A 19,653-nucleotide genomic window follows, 5' to 3' on the forward strand; every position below is an offset into this window, starting at 1 on the left:
CCTCGGTTGGGCACTTTAGTGATGAGGCGTCTGGTACACTCACTGGTGCGCACAACACAGCCGTCCCGGTACAGCAGGTGGAGGTAGGAGCAGCAGAGGGGCCGGGCGGTCGGAGGGCAGCCCAGCCCAAGCGAACATCTGCCGCCCAGATGGATCCCGGGTTCCTGGAGTTACCACACCCACTCATAGATCCGATGCAACCACCGACCCGGAGACGAGCGAAGAGGGTGACGGCCGGCTTGCGGCGGCTGCAGTCGCAGGTGGAGGAGTCCACCCGCGTCCAGGAGCTGGGAGTGGTGCCGGTCATACGTGCCACCCAGGCCGACACCGCACGGGTGGCGTCCGCGGTGGAGGCAATGGGTGCGACGGTGTCAGACATGGGGAACGGTTTGCGAGGCCTGGGGCTTTCCGTGCAGACGGCGTCTGTGGCCCAGGACATGGCTGCCCTCTCACAGGAGGCCATGAGCCAGTGCCAGCGCCAGATGGCAGAGGCGCTCAACGCCATGGCCCAGTCTCAGCAGGCCATAGCCCAGTCTCTCAGGCCATAGCCCAGTCTCAGCAGGCCATCGCTGAGGGCATCGGCGCCATTGGCCATGTGCGAGCCGGCGTCGCACAGTCACAGACAGGGTTTCCCAATCCCCTGGGCTCCATGGCTGCAAACCTGCAGACCCCTGTCGATACCAGCACGGGCCTCCAGGACTGGCAGCGCCAGATGTCGGGGGGGCGTCGGATGGCCAGTCCGTTCGCATCCCCCACCCATGTAGAGGCCTGGGGGCCATCGGGCACCCCGAGGGAGGAGGAGGTGGTGTGGTCCGTCCCGGGTCCCCCTGTAGGGGAGGTCCCGGAACACCGCGACACCTCGGACTCCCCCCCCCTTCCGTCCCAGGTGCATTGGGTGGGCAACGTGCAGGACAGGCTGGCAGCTCGCCATCCCAGTCACCCGGGCCGCAGCCTGGCCCATCTAGGCCAGGGCGCCCCAGGAAACGGCCGCCAAAGGGATCCCGTGTCAGAGGGCAGGAATCACAGGAGTCCACCTCCAGTTCTGCTGTACCGTCTGGGGAACCACGTAGACGTAGTCAACGAGCCCGTAAGGCCAAACAATTAGACACTGAGTAAGTTGGCACGGGTGCAGGGCACAGATGAGTTTTAGGGGCAAGGGCACGTGCATGAACTCCTTTGGTTATTAAAGTCAATGTTACACCTACAGAAGCTGCCTTTGTGCTCTGTCCAAAGCGTGCGGGGGTGTCATGTACGTTGAGCGCAAGTGTGTGTGTGAGGGGTGGTCTTACCTCAGCCCCAGGTGAGACTGCCCCTTCCCCTGGGCCGCCATCAACATCCCCCCGGGCAGAGGACGGGACCGTGCGCTGCAGTGTCACAGCCGCATGCAGGGATCGTCCGGGTGGATGGTGGTACTGTGGCCATGGGTCAGACATAGTCCAACGATGTGGATCCAGGACCTCATCGCAGGGCGGGTTGTCATCATCCTCCATGGCCTGCAATAGATACGCGTCCACCCGCAACTGTGTGAGCCCGGCCATTGTGCCGAGGTGGATCGACAATGGGGGGGGGGGGGGTGTGCATGCGGGTGGGGTGGGTGGGGTTAGAACAAAGAACAAAGAACAAAGAAATGTACAGCACAGGAACAGGCCCTTCGGCCCTCCAAGCCCGTGCCGACCATGCTGCCCGACTAAACTACAATCTTCTACACTTCCTGGGTCCGTATCCCTCTATTCCCATCCTATTCATGTATTTGTCAAGATGCCCCTTAAATGTCACTATCGTCCCTGCTTCCACCACCTCCTCCGGTAACGAGTTCCAGGCACCCACTACCCTCTGCGTAAAAAATTTGCCTCGTACATCTACTCTAAACCTTGCCCCTCTCACCTTAAACCTATGCCCCTAGTAATTGACCCCTCTACCCTGGGGAAAAGCCTCTGACTATCCACTCTGTCTAGGCCCCTCATAATTTTGTATACCTCTATCAGGTCGCCCCTCAACCTCCTTCGTTCCAGTGAGAACAAACCGAGTTTATTCAACCGCTCCTCATAGCTAATGCCCTCCACACCAGGCAACATTCTGGTAAATCTCTTCTGCACCCTCTCTAAAGCCTCCACATCCTTCTGGTAGTGTGGCGACCAGAATTGAACACTATACTCCAAGTGTGGCCTAACTAAGGTTCTATACAGCTGCAACATGACTTGCCAATTCTTATACTCAATGCCCCGGCCAATGAAGGCAAGCATGCCGTATGCCTTCTTGACTACCTTCTCCACCTGTGTTGCCCCTTTCAATGACCTGTGGACCTGTACTCCTAGATCTCTTTGACTTTCAATACTCTTGAGGGTTCTACCATTCACTGTATATTCCATACCTGCATTAGACCTTCCAAAATGCATTACCTCACATTTGTCCGGATTAAACTCCATCTGCCATCTCTCCGCCCAAGTCTCCAAACAATCTAAATCCTGCTATATCCTCTGACAGTCCTCATCGCTATCCGCAATTCCACCAACCTTTGTGTCGTCTGCAAACTTACTAATCAGACCAGTTACATTTTCCTCCAAATCATTTATATATACTACAAACAGCAAAGGTCCCAGCACTGATCCCTGTGGAACACCACTGGTCACAGCCCTTCAATTAGAAAAGCATCCTTCCATTGCTACTCTCTGCCTTCTATGACCTAGCCAGTTCTGTATCCACCTTGCCAGCTCACCCCTGATCCCGTGTGACTTCACCTTTTGTACTAGTCTACCATGAGGGACCTTGTCAAAGGCCTTACTGAAGTCCATATAGACAACATCCACTGCCCTACCTGCATCAATCATCTTAGTGACCTCCTCGAAAAACTCTATCAAGTTAGTGAGACACGACCTCCCCTTCACAAAACCATGCTGCCTCTCACTAATACGTCCATTTGCTTCCAAATGGGAGTAGATCCTGTCTCGAAGAATTCTCTCCAGTAATTTCCCTACCACTGAAGTAAGGCTCACCGGCCTGTAGTTCCCTGGATTATCCTTGCTACCCTTCTTAAACAGAGGAACAACATTGGCTATTCTCCAGTCCTCCGGGACATCATCTGAAGACAGTGAGGATCCAAAGATTTCTGTCAAGGCCTCAGCAATTTCCTCTCCAGCCTCCTTCAGTATTCTGGGGTAGATCCCATCAGGCCCTGGGGACTTATCTACCTTAATATTTTTTAAGACACCCAACACCTCGTCTTTTTGGATCTCAATGTGACCCAGGCTATCTACACACCCTTCTCCAGACTCAACATCTACCAATTTCTTCTCTTTGGTGAATACTGATGCAAAGTATTCATTTAGTACCTCGCCCATTTCCTCTGGCTCCACACATAGATTCCCTTGCCTATCCTTCAGTGGGCCAACCCTTTCCCTGGCTACCCTCTTGCTTTTTATGTACGTGTAAAAAGCCTTGGGATTTTCCTTAACCCTATTTGCCAATTACTTTTCGTGACCCCTTCTAGCCCTCCTGACTCCTTGCTTAAGTTCCTTCCTACTTTCCTTATATTCCACACAGGCTTCGTCTGTTCCCAGCCTTTTAGCCCTGACAAATGCCTCCTTTTTCTTTCTGACAAGGCCTACAATATCTCTCGTTATCCAAGGTTCCCGTAAATTGCCGTATTTATCCTTCTTCCTGACAGGAACATGCCGGTCCTGAATTCCTTTCAACTGACACTTGAAAGCCTCCCACATGTCAGATGTTGATTTGCCCTCAAACATCCGCCCCCAATCTAGGTTCTTCAGTTCCCGCCTAATATTGGTATAATTAGCCTTCCCCCAATTTAGCACATTCATCCTAGGACCACTCTTATCCTTGTCCACCAGCACTTTAAAACTGACTGAATTGTGGTCACTGTTCTCGAAATGCTCCCCTACTGAAACATCTACCACCTGGCCGGGCGTATTCCCCAATACCAGGTCCAGTACCGCCCCTTCCCTAGTTGGACTGTCCACATATTGTTTTAAGAAGCCCTCCTGGATGCTCCTTACAAACTCCGCCCCGTCTAAGCCCCTGGCACTAAGCGAGTCCCAGTCAATATTGGGGAAGTTGAAGTCTCCCATCACCACAGCCCTGTTGTTTTTACTCTTCTCCAAAATCTGTCTACCTATCTGCTCCTCTATCTCCCGCTGGCTGTTGGGAGGCCTGTAGTAAACCCCCAACACTGTGACTACACCATTCTTATTCCTGATCTCTACCCATATAGCCTCACTGCCCTTTGAGGTGTCCTCCCGCAGTACAGCTGTGATATTCTCCCTAACCAGTAGCGCAACTCCGCCACCCCTTTTACATCCCCCTCTATCCCGCCTGAAACATCTAAATCCTGGAACGTTTAGCTGCCAATCCTGCCCTTCCCTCAACCAGGTCTCTGTAATGGCAACAACATCATAGTTCCAAGTACTAATCCAAGCTCTAAGTTCATCTGCCTTACCCGTAATACTTCTTGCATTAAAACATATGCACTTCAGGCCACCAGACCCGCTGTGTTCAGCAACTTCTCCCTGTCTGCTCTGCCTCAGAGCCCCACTGTCCCTATTCCCTAGTTCTCCCTCAATGCTCTCACCTTCTGACCTATTGCTCCCGTGCCCACCCCCCTGCCATATTAGTTTAAACCCGCCCGTGTGACACTAGCAAACCTCGCGGCCAGGATATTTATGCCTCTCCAGTTTAGATGCAACCCGTCCTTCTTATATAGGTCACACCTGCCCCGGAAGAGCTCCCAGTTGTCCAGACAACGGAAACCCTCCCTCCTACACCAGCTGTTTAGCCACGTGTTTAGCTGCTCTATCTTCCTATTTCTAGCCTCACTGGCACGTGGCACAGGGAGTAATCCCGAGATTACAACCCGAGAGGTCATGTCTTTTAACTTTCTGCCTAGCTCCCTGAACTCCTGCTGCAGGACCTAATGCCCCTTCCTGCCTATGTCGTTAGTACCAATATGTACAACGACCTCTGCCTGTTTGCCCTCCCCCTTCAGGATGCCCTCTACCCGTTCGGAGTTATCCTGGACCCTGGCAACATACCATCCTGGAGTCTCTTTCACGTCCACAGAAGCGCCTATCTGTGCCCCTGACTATAGAGTCCCCTATTACTATTGCTCTTCTGCGCTTTGACCCTCCCTTCTGAACATCAGAGCCAGCCGTGGTGCCACTGCTCTGGCTGCTGCTGTTTTCCCCTGATAGGCTATCCCCCCCGACAGTATCCAAAGAGTATACCTGTTCGAGAGGGGGACAACCACAGGGGATTCCTGCACTGACTGCCTGCCCTTTCTGGTGGTCACCCATTTCTCTGCCTGCACCTTGGGTGTGACCACATTTATATAACTGCGATCTATGACGCTTTCCGCCACCTGCATGCATCCAATTGCTGCTCCAACCGAACCATGCGGTCTGTGAGGTGCTCCAGTTGGGTGCACTTTCTGCAGATGAAGCCATCCGGGACGCTGGAAGCCTCCCGGACCTGCCACATCTCACAGTCAGAGCACTGCACCCCTCTAACTGACATAGCGTCAATTAATTAAAATTAAAAGTTTTTTTTTTAAAAATGTTTTAATATATATATATTTTTAAAGTTACTGTTAACTATCTGTCTCCTACCACTAGATTTCTAATATAAATGCGAAAGCTAAATATAGTACTCTCCGATCTCTGGCTTAGATACCCCTCTAAATTATAATTAAGTAATTATGTTTAATTAGTTACCAATGCTTAATTTTGTTTAATTTAGTGTAGATTCCCAACCAGCCACTCAGGTCACAGCTTTTCTGTTTCCCCCCGACACACACAATTTGAAAAAGGTATAAAAGTAAAAATGAGTAAAAATCACTTACTTACCTTCTTACCTTCTGAGTGTCTTAGATGTTCTCAGGTTCTCTCCCTGACAGAGACTGCTCCTACTCCTCCGAACCACGACGGAGATATGCAAATTTCCCTTGTAACACCAATCAGCAGCTCCGCTCTACTGCCCTCTGCTGGTTGGGGAGGGGTTTGAGGGTTCTGGGTGGGTGGATGGGTGGGGGGTGTGGGTGGTCGGCTGTTGCCATGGTGTGCGGTCTGTGGCCGTACTACCCGATTCCCACGCCCATCTAGTCAGTGAAGCGGGCGGCTATCAGCCTGTCCCGTGCCTGCTGGGCCAGCCGGTAACGGTGGACAGCCACCCGCCTGTGTCTAGCCCGTCTGCCCTGACCATTGCCCCCATTCCCCTCATCTGGGGAGGACTGCGCCTCTTCCTGCTCCTACTCCACTCTGCCTGGGGCACATCGTCCCTCTGCTGGGCTATGTTGTGCAGGATGCAGCACACCACAATGATGCGGCCGACCCTATCTGACCGATACTGGAGGGCGCCCCCAGAGAGGTCCAAGCACCTGAAACGCATCTTCAGCACGCCAAAGCACCTCTCTATCACTCCCATTGTCGCTACATGGGCATCATTGTAGCGGTTCTCCGCCTCATTGCCTGGCCTCCGTATAGGCGTCATCAGCCACGATCGCAATGGGTAGCCCCTGTCGCCCAGCAACCAGCCCCTCAGCCGGGGATGGCGTCCCTCGTACATGCCGGTGATGGATGACCGCGACAACACGTGTGAGTCATGTACACTGCCCGGCACGGGCCCCCCATCCCCCTCCCCGGCACGGGCCCCCCATCCCCCTCCCCGGCACAGGCCCCCCATCCCCCTCCCCGGCACGGGCCCCACATCCCCCTCCCCGGCACGGGCCCCCCATCCCCCTCCCTGGCACGGGCCCCCCATCCCCCTCCCCGGCACGGGCCCCCCATCCTCCTCCCCGGCACGGCCCCCCCCATCCCCTTCCCCGGCACGGACCCCCCATCCTCCTCCCCGGCACGGACCCCAACCTCCTCCCCGGCACGGACCACAACCTCCTCCCCGGCACAGGCCCATCCTCCTCCCCGGCACGGCGCCCCCCATCCCCCTCCCCGGCACGGCCCCCCCCCATCCCCCTCCCCGGCACGGGCCCCCCATCCTCCTCCCCGGCACGGGCCCCCCCCCCCTCCCCGGCACGGCCCCCCCTCCCCAGCACGGACCCCCCATCCCCCTCCCCGGCACGGACCCCAACCTCCTCCCCGGCACGGGCCCCCCATCCCCCTCCCCGGCACGGGCCCCCCATCCCCCTCCCCGGCACGGGCCCCCCATCCTCCTCCCCGGCACGGGCCCCCCACCCCCCTCCCCGGCACGGGCCCCCCATTCCCCTCCCCGGCACGGGCCCCCCATCCCCCTCCCCGGCACGGGCCCCCCCCAACCCCCTCCCCGGCACGGACCCCCCCCATCCCCCTCCCCGGCACGGACCCCCCATCTTCCTCCCCGGCACGGACCTCAACCTCCTCCCCGGCACGGGCCCCCCATCCTCCTCCCCGGCACGGACCCCCCATCCTCCTCCCCGGCACGGACCCCATCCTCCTCCCTGGCACGGACCCCCCCCCCATCCCCCTCCCCGGCACGGGCCCCCCATCCTCCTCCCTGGCACGGGCCCCCCATCCTCCTCCCCGGCACGGACCCCATCCTCCTCCCCGGCACGGACCCCCCCCCCCCATCCCCCTCCCCGGTACGGGCCCCCCATCCTCCTCCCCGGCACGGACCCTATCCTCCTCCCCGGCACGGACCCCATCCTCCTCCCCGGCACTGACCCCCCTCCTGGCACTCCCCCGGAGCCCAGCCCACTCTAACCACCCCCCCCCCCCCCCGCCGCGCACACACACACACAACCCTAGACACACCTCTCCCCACACATTCAGACTGCGGCCACGCCATCGCCTGCCCAGCGGCCAACCCCCCCGGGCCGTCACTCACCTCCACGCTGGTCGGCGTGAACCTGGAGCACAGGTTGACGCCGATTAAAAGGAGGTTTGATTTACGTCGACGTGACCCGTCATCACGACGACGGGACTTCGGCCCATCCGGACGGGAGAATATCGGCAGGCCCAAAATCGTCTGCCTTGCGCACACCCGTGCCATTCTCCGACGTCTGCGGCGCCATTAACGCCCCGCCGACTTTTCTCCCTTCGGAGACTTCGGCAACCGGCGGGGGCGGGATTCACGGTGGCCAACGGCCATTCTCCGACCCGCTGGGGGGTCGAAGAATGACGCCCCTGATGTTAAACTTTGTCGATGGCTTTTTGAAAATCCAAATACACCATCACAGTGTCCTGTGTATTCTGTAAGTATTTTTCCAGTAGAGGAATTGGAAACAGTCAATGTGGTCATTTGGTTATCAATAACTTTCAACATAGAGCATGATTCAGCAGATATAAAACCAAGTCCGCTGACGGGCATGTTTAGCAAGGTGTTTCTCGGAGTCTGTAGCCCCGAGAAACACCCCACTATTCAACGGCATTTGGCCATTTTTCTGGGCTTTGGGAGTTTCTCCCCGCCGAGGCCACATTTAGAATCAAAAAAGAATCATATGAGTCCTACAATGCAGAAGGAGGCCATTCAGCCCATTGAGTCTGCACCGACCCTCCAAAAGAGCACCCGACTCAGGTCCACTCCCCCACCCACCCAACCCTATCCTCATAACCTAACCTGAACATCCCTGGACACTAAGGGGCAACTTAGCATGGCCAATCCACAAAACCTGCACATCTTTGGACTGTGGGAGGAAATGGGAGCTCCCAGAGGAAACCCACACACATACGGGAGAATGTGCAAACTCTACACACAGACAATCGACACACAATCGCCCAAGGCCAGAATTGAACATGGGTCCCTGGCACTGTGACACCAGCAGTGCTAACCACCGTGCAGCCCTTGGAGTGATTCCCTGCTGGCGAGCTGATCTTGCCAGCAGGAATGGCTGCTCTCAGATTGGAGTGCCATTTTGATCGGCAACCCAAACTTCTCTCCCCAAAACTTTCAGGCCCCTCCCTGCTTTATTGACCCCCCTGATCCCCCCCCCAACCTTGGTGAGACCTTTCAAAACCCCATCACACCCCCTGTAATTAGCAAGGCCCCCCGGGCCCGAACCCTGACAGTGCCAACCTGCCACTCGCGACTCCAGCCTGGCACCCTGGTAGAGCACCTTGGAAGTGCTCTGGAAGTGTCTATGTAGCTCTGCCAGGGTGTGAGGCTGGCAGTGCCAGGGGGAGTTCCAGGGTACCACACTGCCCTGCCCCAACCACCCAGAGGCCTCCAATGGCCTGTGAGACCCCCCGAGGGACGATTATGGCTGGTCCATCTATGTATGGACCAGTACTAAACAGCGCAGTTGCAGCCATTGAGTCCCGGGCACTGGTTGAATCCGGCGACCAGGTATTTAAATGAGCCATTAGTCTCATTTAAATATGCAGATCTGGAATTCAGCAAGCAAGGACGAGATCCAGAGTATGCTGGATGGAGCGAGACGGGTGATTCATGATTGGCGCGGTGCCCGGTGCAGAGCCTGTTGATCCACGCCAGGCACAACAGGATTACTGAATTGCGCCCATAGTTTGTGGAAGGAAAGGTTGTTTCCACCAACCACATTAAAGTTACAGAGGAGGTTGCTACCAAATTGAGGTGTCAAAGTAGTCTTGTAGGAATTGATTTTTTTAAAATACCTTTGAGATGGTAGCATGCAATGAGACATTTTGGAAGATGAAAGAGTGGGCAAAATCTTTTGTTTGGGAGATTAAGTGTTGACGCCGGGATTGAATTGCGTGCGGTTTATGTTCCCATTGGGTGTGCTATTTCTGGAGCAATTCAGGACATGCTAATGGCCCGTCACTCTGCTGGCGTGAATTCCGAACAGTTTCTGGCACAGCAGGTGTGCTAACCACTGGGGCCCGAGCTACAGAGCCTGGCAGCTGGAGCTGTTTTTAAGCACTCCAGACACCACACACTCAGTGCCGCCACTAAGGTGGCTCGGAGACCTGCCCACCAAGGTGTGGAGTCCAAGGTGGAAAGCTCCATGCCAGTGTGTAGCGGAGGGCCACCTTCTTCCTCAGCGGGGGCCGCAGAGTCAGTCAGAACGGCCAGCCTCACCAGGAGGAGGCAGTTGGTGATCCTGGAGGGGTGGGGGTCACTGGTGAGTCCTCTGCATTGAGGGAGAAAGAGAAGCAGGGAGGGGTCTAAAGGCCACCGTGCAAGTGTCCTCTGGTTGGGGTAAGCTCTGCTGCCCCCTGCTTCTTCTGCAATGAGGCAGCGCTTCTGAGGAGTGCCAACCCCTGGTAGCTCCTGATTGAGCTTGGCCCAGAAAATCTGGAGGACCATTTAATGGTCCGTTGACTTCGGGAGGGAATTTGTACTCTCGGGGTGGGCGTGACCAGAAAATCCACTCTCCTACTGACTTCAGTGAATAAGTCATATTTGTGTTACAGAAGGGTGGCACAATGGTTGGCACTGCTGCCTCACAGCGCCAAGGACCTGGGTTTAATTCCAGCCTTGGGTGACTGTCCGTGTGGAGTTTGCACATTCTCCCTGTGTCTGCGTGGGTTTCCTCCGAGTGCTCCGGTTTCGTCCCACAGTCAAAAGATATGCCGGTTACTACGTTACGGATAGGAGGGGGGGAGTGGGCTTAGGCAAGGTGCTCTTTCAGATAGATGGTCTGAGTGACTTGCTTCTGCACTGGAGAAGTTCTATGGTCACAGATGACAGAACAAATTGTGATGTTGCTAAAACCCGACAAAATAAATCTACAATCCAATGTAGATGGAATAGCAGAATGATCTATGTCTTGTGGATAATATTTAGGCCTGGACACCGGGATGTGATCCATGCCAGTATGCAACTAAGGCCATGAACTGGAGCAGGACCCCAGAGGCAGCTAGCAAATAGCAGGAGGTTCTTAGGTGAGTCTTGGAAGTGGGCTGAGTGGTACTCCATATTCCAATGAGAACTTCCTGGGCTCCACAATGGGGTAAAACATGAGACATACCTTTCGGGAGGCAGCTTCAGTCAATAGTTTGGCTGCTCTGTGGCTGAAAAAAATTACCGCTGTATTCCCAGCACATGCTGCAGTCAGTTAACAATGCAGTTTGCAAAGGGAGCTGATGTCACTTCCAAGGGGCACCCTGAGGGACAACAAAGAGCTCTCGCCAACACAGTGCTTTCGTGTCTGCTGCACTTTCACTGCAGAGGGTGTGTGCATACGCATGCCATGCCGGCAGGAGCCAACACCTGTTTTTTCCGCTACAAAATGAACAATGCACAATCAAATTTCCAGGTCAAAATGCCCTTTATATGTAGTGAGAACAAAATGACCAAGTATGACCTGAGGATTTGGTGAGGCATTGTCTCGAATAACAAGCCCAGTTTTTGTTCTATCATAGTGAGACATGGAGTTCCAGGACATGCTTCAAAGGCGAATGACTAGAACAATAACCAGTATAAAATCTGTGAGCTCTCAAAAGGAGCTAAGAGCTGAGCCTGTTCACTCTCTCAATTAGGGCGATTTGATTGAGGTATTTAAAATAATGAATGGAAAAGACCAAGAGGAATAATACATGGGCTTGTCAGCCCTGCGTTCAGATGCAGTCTGATTATAGTGATATTTTGTGATATTGAGTATCCACATTATGTTAATGTGGGGGTGTCTCCCCACAATGTTTATGACATGTTTTTATTTTAACATTTTGTGTTAATGACTTTTGTTTTCCAGAATTGGAGGAACATTGTCAAAATGATTTTGGTAAGTTCATCAACCATCAATTCAGATAGACAAACTGTTCTTTCTTCATTAACTGTATGTATAGGTTATGGCCAGAATTCTCAGGCCGATGGGATTCACTTTCCCTGCTTGCAGCACACCCCTGCCCGTGGGTTTCCCGGTGGTGTGGCTTCAATGGGTAATTAATCTCATTGACAAGCAGTGGGAGCAGAGAATCCCACACCACCGAGAAACACGTGACTGGGGGACCAGAGAATCATGTCCTCTGTTTGAAGAGTTTGCTGTGAATCTTTTAAGATGTGAATGTTATAATTAGTTCAAGATGTGAATGTTATAATTAGTTCAATTTTAAGTGCAACTTGAATTTGTATCTTACTGTATTGATTGGAAAGCTGAGGTGACTGAGAACTTCACAAAGGGATGTGAAAGACAGCAACATTGTACCACAGAATCATAGAATGATTACAGCACACTGAAAGAAGCCATTTTTGGGGGGAAATCTTTTTATTGGCATTTTCCATATTTATAAACAATTGTGTGTATATATACATCACATTTTTCTTAACTGCGTTAATTTACTTTATTGTACAAAAGGTTTATCCTGTCCTTCCTTTAATTAACCCTATATACATTTTGCTGTCCTCTGGTTCGGCCTACGGTCTCTTTCTCCCCACCTTGCGTACTCCCCTTGTCCCTCCCACGCCGTTGGCTTTGACTGTGTTTTGCTTTTGTGTTCAGGGGGGGGGGGGCGGTACCACCTCCCCCCTCTTTTGTGGCTTTCCCACCTTCCTTCCATCTTCTCCTTCCCCTGGATTGCATTGTCCATAGATGGTTCCTCATCTATCTTGATTTTCCCCCTGTCTTCCTCTCTTTCCCTTATTCTTAACTTACTCCTCGTTGCTGGCCTCAAACAGGTTTTGGAACAGGCTGGCAAACTGCCCCCATGTATCTAGGAAGTCTTCCTCTAACCCTCGGATGGCATGCTTAATCTTCTCCAGGTGGAGAAATTCCGAAAGGTCTGCCAGCCAGTCTGCAACTGTGGGTGATGCTGCCGATCGCCAGCCGAGCAGGATTCTCCGGCTTGCGATTAGGGAAGCGAAAGCCAGGGCGTCGGCCCCCTTCCCCATGTGTAGCTCTGGCTGCTCCGATACCCCGAAGATTGCCACAATTGGGCATGGCTTCACCCTCGCCCGCACAACCTTGGACATTGCCTCAGAGAAGGCTGTCCAGAATCCAGCAAGTTTGAGGCATGCCCAGAACATGTGGGTGTGGTTGGCCAAGACCTCTGGCACCGTTCACATTTGTCCTCCATCTCCGGTAATAACCTGCTCATTCGGGTTCTGGTCAGGTGCGCTCTGTGCACCACTTTGAGCTGCATTAGGCTTAGCCTTCCGCAGGAGGAGGTGGAGTTAGCCCTGCTCAGTGCTTCGCTCCAGAGTCCCCACGCAACTATGTCCCCAGCTCGTCCTCTCATTTTTGTCTGGTCCCGTCCAGTGGTGTCTGAGCTCTGTCCAGTAGCTGTCTGTACATTTTCCCACATAGTCCCCCCTCCTTGCGCCTATCAGGTCCTCCAATAGTATGGTTTCTGGGCCCTTGAGGTACCGTACTGTCTCTTTGCGGAGGAAGTGTTTTATTTGGAGATGTCTCATTTCATGTCCTTTTGTTAGTTTCCACTTCCTTGTCAGTTCATCCAGTGTCGCCAGTCTGTGCCCTACGTAAAAGTCCCTGACAGTCAGTGTACCTCCATCCCACCTCCATCTTTTGAAGCTGGTGTCTAGCATCGCTGGGGGGAATTTGTGATTTTCGCAGATGGGGGCCATCTTAGTTAGCCCAAAGTGTTGTCTCAATTAGGCCCATAATCTGTGTGGCCATTACCACTGGGCTCGTTGTGTGTCTTGTTGAGGGGGATGGGAGTGCTGCTGTAACCAGGGCCTGGCAGGTCGTTCCTTTACAGGAGGTCTCCTCTGCTGTTGCTGCCCAGTGGTAGTATTGTAGGTTCGGTAAAGCCAAGCCCCCTTTGATTTTCCTTCTTTGCGGTGTCGATTTGGGAATTCACGGGTTCTTATCCCCCCACAAATGCCATGATTAACTGTCTACATTTTGGTAAAAGGTATTGGGGATGCAGATGGATCTAAACAGGAAGAGGAACCTTGGCAGTACATTCATCTTAATCGTCTGCACTCTCCCCGCCAGGGAGTTGTAGTGAGCCCCACCTCTGTTGGTCCCTTTTTACTTCCTCCACTAGGCTGGACAGGTTCCACTTGTGGATCTGTGTCCAGTCTCTGGCTATCTGGATCCCCAGGTAATGGAATCTGTTCCGTGCCATTTTAAAATGGGAGCCCCGCCAGCTCTGCTCCTCCCCCATTTGGGTTCACTGGGAATGCCTCACTTTTGCCCAGGTTAAGTTTGTAGCCCAAAAAGGTTCCAAACTCTTTCTAGATCTGCAGTATTGCCTTCAGTCCCTCCTGTGGCTTCAAGACATAGAGGAGCAGGTAATCTGCATAGAGTGAGACTCTGTGCTCTCTGTCTCCTTTCCAGATGCCCTTACAGCTTTTTGCATCCCACAAGGCTATCGCCAGGGGTTCGATCACTACCTTGGACAAGAGTGGGGACAGGGGGAAGCCTCTCTGTAGCTGGGAGTAGAACATAGAACATTACAGCGCAGTACAGGCCCTTCGCCCCTCAATGTTGCGCTGACCTGTGAAACCACTCTAAAGCCCATCTACACTATTCCCTTATCGTCCATATGTCTATCCAATGACCATTTGAATGCCCTTAAGTGTTGGCGAGTCCACTACTGTTGCAGGCAGGGCATTCCACACCCTTACTACTCTCTGAGTAAAGAACCTACCTCTGACATCTGTCTTATATCTATCTCCCCTCAATTTAAAGCTATGTCCCCTCGTGCTAGACGGGGAAAAAGGCTCTCACTGTCCACCCTATCCAATCCTCTGATCATCTTGTATGCTTCAATTAAGTCACCTCTTAACCTTCTTCTCTCTAACGAAAACAGCCTCAAGTCCCTCAGCCTTTCCTCATAAGATCTTCCCTCCATACCAGGCAACATTCTGGTAAATATCCTCTGCACCCTTTCCAATGCGTAGTTCGGACACTCGCCTTGGGAGTGGTGTACAGGCCTCTCACCCAGGCGGTGAACCCCGCTTTTCGACCAAATCGTTCCAGTACCTCAAGGAGGTACTTCCATTTGACTCTGTCGTAGGCCTTTGCTGCATCCAGGGACACTATCACCTCTGGTGCTCTCTCCTTAGAAGTGGGGGGGGGGGGGGGCTCATTATTATGTTCAGCAGCCGCCTGATGTTCTCGGTGAACTGCCTACCCTTGACAAAGCCCATTTGGTCCTCTGTGCCCACCTCCGGTACGCAGCCCTCCAGGCCTTTGGCCAGGTCAAGTATTTTCGGTCTACATTCAGCAGGTAAATGGGTCTATATGATCCACATTCCGTCGGATCTTTATATTTTTTGGGTATCCATGAGATCAAGGCCTGCGCTAGCATGGGGGGGGCAACGTCCCCCTTGCCAGCGAGTCCGCGAACAGGTCGCTTAGGTGTGGGGCAACGACTGGCGCAAATTGTTTATAGAAGTCTGCTGGGACTCCATGATTTCTCCCGGATCTGTTGGTGCTTCCAGCTCCCCCTTCTTTCTTCCCCCACAACTGGTAGTTCCAGTCCGTCTAGGAACTATTTCACCCCGTGTCCCCGGCAGGGGGCTCGGAGGTCTCCAGTCCCCGGTAGGAGGTCTCAATGCCCGATTGACCTCTTTTGGTTCTGTTACCAGTCTGCCTCTGCTATTCATTACCTGGGCTATTTCCCTCGTGGCTGCCTGCTTTCTCAGCTGGTGAGCCAATAGGCGGCCAGCCTGTCTCCATGTTCGGAGAAGATCCCCTGTGTCTGGCGGAGTTGGTACACTGCTTTCCTGGCAGGTTAAAGTCCATTTGCAGCTTTTTCCTCTCTGTCAGCAGTTCTACGGTCGGGGCCTCGAGTACTTTCTGTCGACTTCCAGAATGGAGTCCACTAGTTGCTGCCTGGCCACCCTCTCTTCCCTATCTCTGCTTGCCCTGTAGGCTTTGATCGCTCCTCTAATCACGGCCTTCAGTGCCTCCCAAAACGTGGAGGGTGAGACCTCCCTGTTTTGGTTACTAACGTAATCGCCTATGGCCCGCGATATCTTTTGGCAGAAGGACTTGTCGGCCAGGAGGTCCATGTCCAGCCTTCATATGGGGTGCTGGGCATAACCTGTCTTCAACCTCACACCCATGTAATGTGGAGTGTGGCCAGAGATAACGATCGCGGAGTATTCTGCTCCCGTGATCCCTGGAAGCACCGATTTCCCCACTGCAAAGAAGTCGATACGGGTGTACACCTTGTGCACTTGTGAAAAGTATAAGAATTACTTTTCTCCTGGGTGCAGGCACCTCCATGGGTCCACTGCCCCCATCTGCTCCATAAATGCTCCCTAGCCATGTGTCTTTCTCCGTGTTCTGGGGTTTGATCTGTCAGTCAGTGGGTCCTACACGCAATTGAAGTCGCCCCCCCGTAATCAGTCGGTGTGTGTCAATGTCGGGGATTTCTGCCATGGTCTTCTTTCTGAATTCTGTGTCGTCCCAGTTGGGAGCATACACATTTACCAGTACCACCAGAAAGAGGCCATTTAACCCATTGTGTCTGTTCTGGATCTCTGTAAGAACATTTCATAGGCCCATTGGATCGTCAAGGGGTGATGGTTAGATTCTTTCTTGCTGGAGGTAGTCATTGCCTGGCACTTGTATGGTGTGAATGTTACTTACCACTTGTCAGTCCAAACCTGGATATTGTCCAAGTCTTGCTGCATTTGGACATGGATTGCTTCAGTATCTGAGGAGTTGCAAATTATGTTGAACTTTTAGCTCATTTGTCCATGTTTGGACCATGGCTGTAATGAGGGCAGGAGTTATGTTACTCTGGCGGAACCCAAGCTGAGTATCATATATAAACTTAGCATGTGTTTATCTCCAGAAATTCCTTGAGACATCTTCCTACATTAACTTGGTAGTCTTCCATCTTCGAAATGATGGCTTGCACCGTGATGGTCAACTCTGTGTTAAGCATCACCTGGTGTGGCTAAGATGACAATGGGCTGAGAAGATGCACAATTGGCTGAACTCTGTTTTCTTTGGGTCCTCTTCTCTGAGTTTGTCTCGTCTGCTCACTTCTACCAATGCCCTTCCAAACAGTCCACCTATAGAGGTCATGACTGTCAGCGACTGTCTCCCAGTTGTCTTCACAATAGCTGCCATTTTCATGTCTTGTTTGCAGATATTGTAATGGAGGTATGGAAGCATAGGAAATTGTGATCAAGTGTTCAGTTCACAATACAATGGTCTTTAGGTATTCAGCCATCATCCATCCGATGACCATAGCTGAGCTGGCACAGATTTCATTGGTTTAGATTGACAAAGAGTACTGGCTTTTGTTTTCCTATTAACATGTTCTGCATCTTACCTTATACCTCTGTAAGTGCCTTCTTTAGTCTTCAATGCTGCCTTTAACATTCCCTTTGTCTTGTCCCTATGATATCTTTGTCAATCTCTCCTTAGCTCCCACCTATCCCTGACGTTTTATGCTTCAATTCATTCACCCCCATCTCCAACTCTAAAATCCATCACATTTCTACCTCTTTTCGGCTCTGAAGAAGTCATACGGACTCGAAATGTTAACTGGTTTTCCACAGATGCTGCCAGACCTGCTGACTTCATCCAATATTTTCTGTTTTTATTACTGTTGTTTCACTATCTTACTCAGTTTAGGCATAACGTCTGCAGCTTTTATGATGTGTGTGTTGATTTCAGCATCAAGTGACGGATTGCTGGAGTTTGGCAATGTGAAGCTTTCAACAACCTCCAGCATTGTCAATGTTGACAAATGGCGGGTGCGGCAACATCTTGGATCATGGCATTTGTCTCCTGATGCAGATACGAACATAAAAACATACAAACTTTTATTGATGCCACTATACATGCTCCTAAAATTCCCTGTGTCCGAGGATATCTGGATGTTCTGACAAAGTGGTTATCAGTGGTCACCTAGCTGACTTTTCTTGGATGACTTTTAGTGCATTCGGAGTCTTTTCATCCCGATCTCTCATGTAATGACTGAGATTAGACCTCTCGGCTAACAATAAGAGGTTCCGTTGCATTGATATTAGCCTCAAAACAGTCAGCACTTTTTGTTTTTGTTTCCCAGAGGCTGAAAGTGCTGATTTGTGTGTGTCTCGAAGTATGTTCCATTTCACTTCTCCACTTTGAATGAGAATGACTGAGAGCATCTATTCTTCAAGTTGAGGAATATGGAGTATGGCTGTGGCTGATGGTGATTCAGGAAAGGCCTCTTTGCTTTAAATCAAAGAACTGCAAGGCATGCATCCAAACCTTGGGCACCCACCAAGGAGTGGTGTGTCATGGCCGTGTGCTGAGACTGCTGTTCACAGTCACGTCGAGGTGAAGGTCAGATCCAACAAGTCAATGTTATGATCTTGGAGTCTCCAGGATACCTTGTGGCATGGCTTGTTCTGAAAGGAGGCATGAGTTATACAAAGCTCACCATAGCAGCAAAGCCGAATAAATCAGAGAATCCCTATAATGCAGGAGGCCATTTGGCCCATTCATCTGCACCGACCCTCTGAAAGAGCACCCTACCGAGGCCCACTCCCCTGTCCTATCCCCACAACCCAACATATCCTGCACACTAAGGGGAAATTTAGCATGGCCAATCCACCTAACCTGCATATCTTTGACTGTGGGAGGAAACCGGTGCACAAGGAGGAAACCCACGCAGACACGGGGAGAATATGCAAACTCACAGACAGTCACCCAAGTCTCTGTCCATTCTCATTTATCTTTTGCAGGCCATAATCTGCAAGGCAAGAGGGCTTCAATTCATGGTCAATGACCACTGTTATATTGAACCCTCCCCATAGGGAAAGATATTTTGTTTTAGGGATTCTGCTGATAGCAGTGTCAAGCTCCTATTTGAACTGAATTTTCATGTAGTGGAGCACAGCATTGGAGGTGAACTGGGCCTGTTTGAGTTGAGAATTGGATGGAGGGAGAAAGCGGGCGTCATTCTCTGACCCCCCGCCGGGTCGGAGAATGGCCGTTGGCCGCCGTGAATCCCACCCCCGCCCCCGCTGAAGTCTCCGCTCCCGGAGATTGAGCGGGGGCGGGAATCCGGCCGCGCCGGTTGGCGGGACCCCCCGCTGGATTCTCCGGCCCGGATGGGCCGAAGTCCCACCCAGAAATTGCCTGTCCCGCCGACGTAAATCAAACCTGGTATTTACCGGCGGGACCAGGCGGCGTGGGCGGGCTCCGGGGTCCTGGGGGGGGGGGGGGGGCGCGGGGCGATCTGACCCCGGGGGGTGCCCCCACGGTGGCCTGGCCCGTGATCGGGGCCCACCGATCCGCGGGCGGGCCTGTGCCGTGAGGGCACTCTTTCCCTTCTGCCTCCGCTACGGCCTCCACCATGGCGGAGGCGGAAGAGACTCTCCCCACTGTGCATGCGCGGGAAACTGACAGCGGCCGCTGACGCTCCCGCGCATGCGCTGGGAAACTGACAGCGGCCGCTGACGCTCCCGCGCATGCGCCACATTTCCGCGCCAGCTGGCGGGGAAACAAACACCATTTCCGCCAGCTGGCGGGGCGGAAATCCCTCCGGCATCGGCCTAGCCCCTCAATGTTGGGGCTAGGCCGCCAAAGATGCGGAGCCTTCCGCACCTTTGGGCCGGCGCGATGCCCATCTGATTGGCGCCGGCTTTGGCGCCAGTCGGCGGACATCCCGCCGTTGGGGGAGAATTTCGCCCCACATTCTGAACCATTTGTGGGAGGGCCTTATCGTTGACAAGTTGGCATATTCTTTCTTTTTGTTTGTTTTGATTGTTTGTCTGGTGTTATGGATTCCATTAGTTTGTTAATAGAGGGCTTATGAATGTTAGATGAATGCTTTATGGGTGAGATTCTCTGGCCTCCCCACGGCATGTTTCTTGCCG

General features: G+C 52.9%; 1 protein-coding gene across 1 annotated transcript in view; it reads left to right on the plus strand.

Annotated features, from left to right (window-relative positions):
• LOC140392259 (uncharacterized) overlaps positions 1-19,653 on the plus strand; it is a 415,817-nt gene that overhangs the window by 39,465 nt on the left and 356,699 nt on the right. Inside the window, exon 2 of the mRNA XM_072477576.1 lies at positions 11,609-11,638. Within this exon, the coding sequence (XP_072333677.1) occupies positions 11,609-11,638 (30 nt within the window). The remainder of the gene's footprint in view (positions 1-11,608; positions 11,639-19,653) is intronic.

The sequence above is a fragment of the Scyliorhinus torazame genome, chromosome 16 (genome assembly GCF_047496885.1).
Source record: "Scyliorhinus torazame isolate Kashiwa2021f chromosome 16, sScyTor2.1, whole genome shotgun sequence".
In the NCBI taxonomy this organism is placed as follows: domain Eukaryota; kingdom Metazoa; phylum Chordata; class Chondrichthyes; order Carcharhiniformes; family Scyliorhinidae; genus Scyliorhinus; species Scyliorhinus torazame.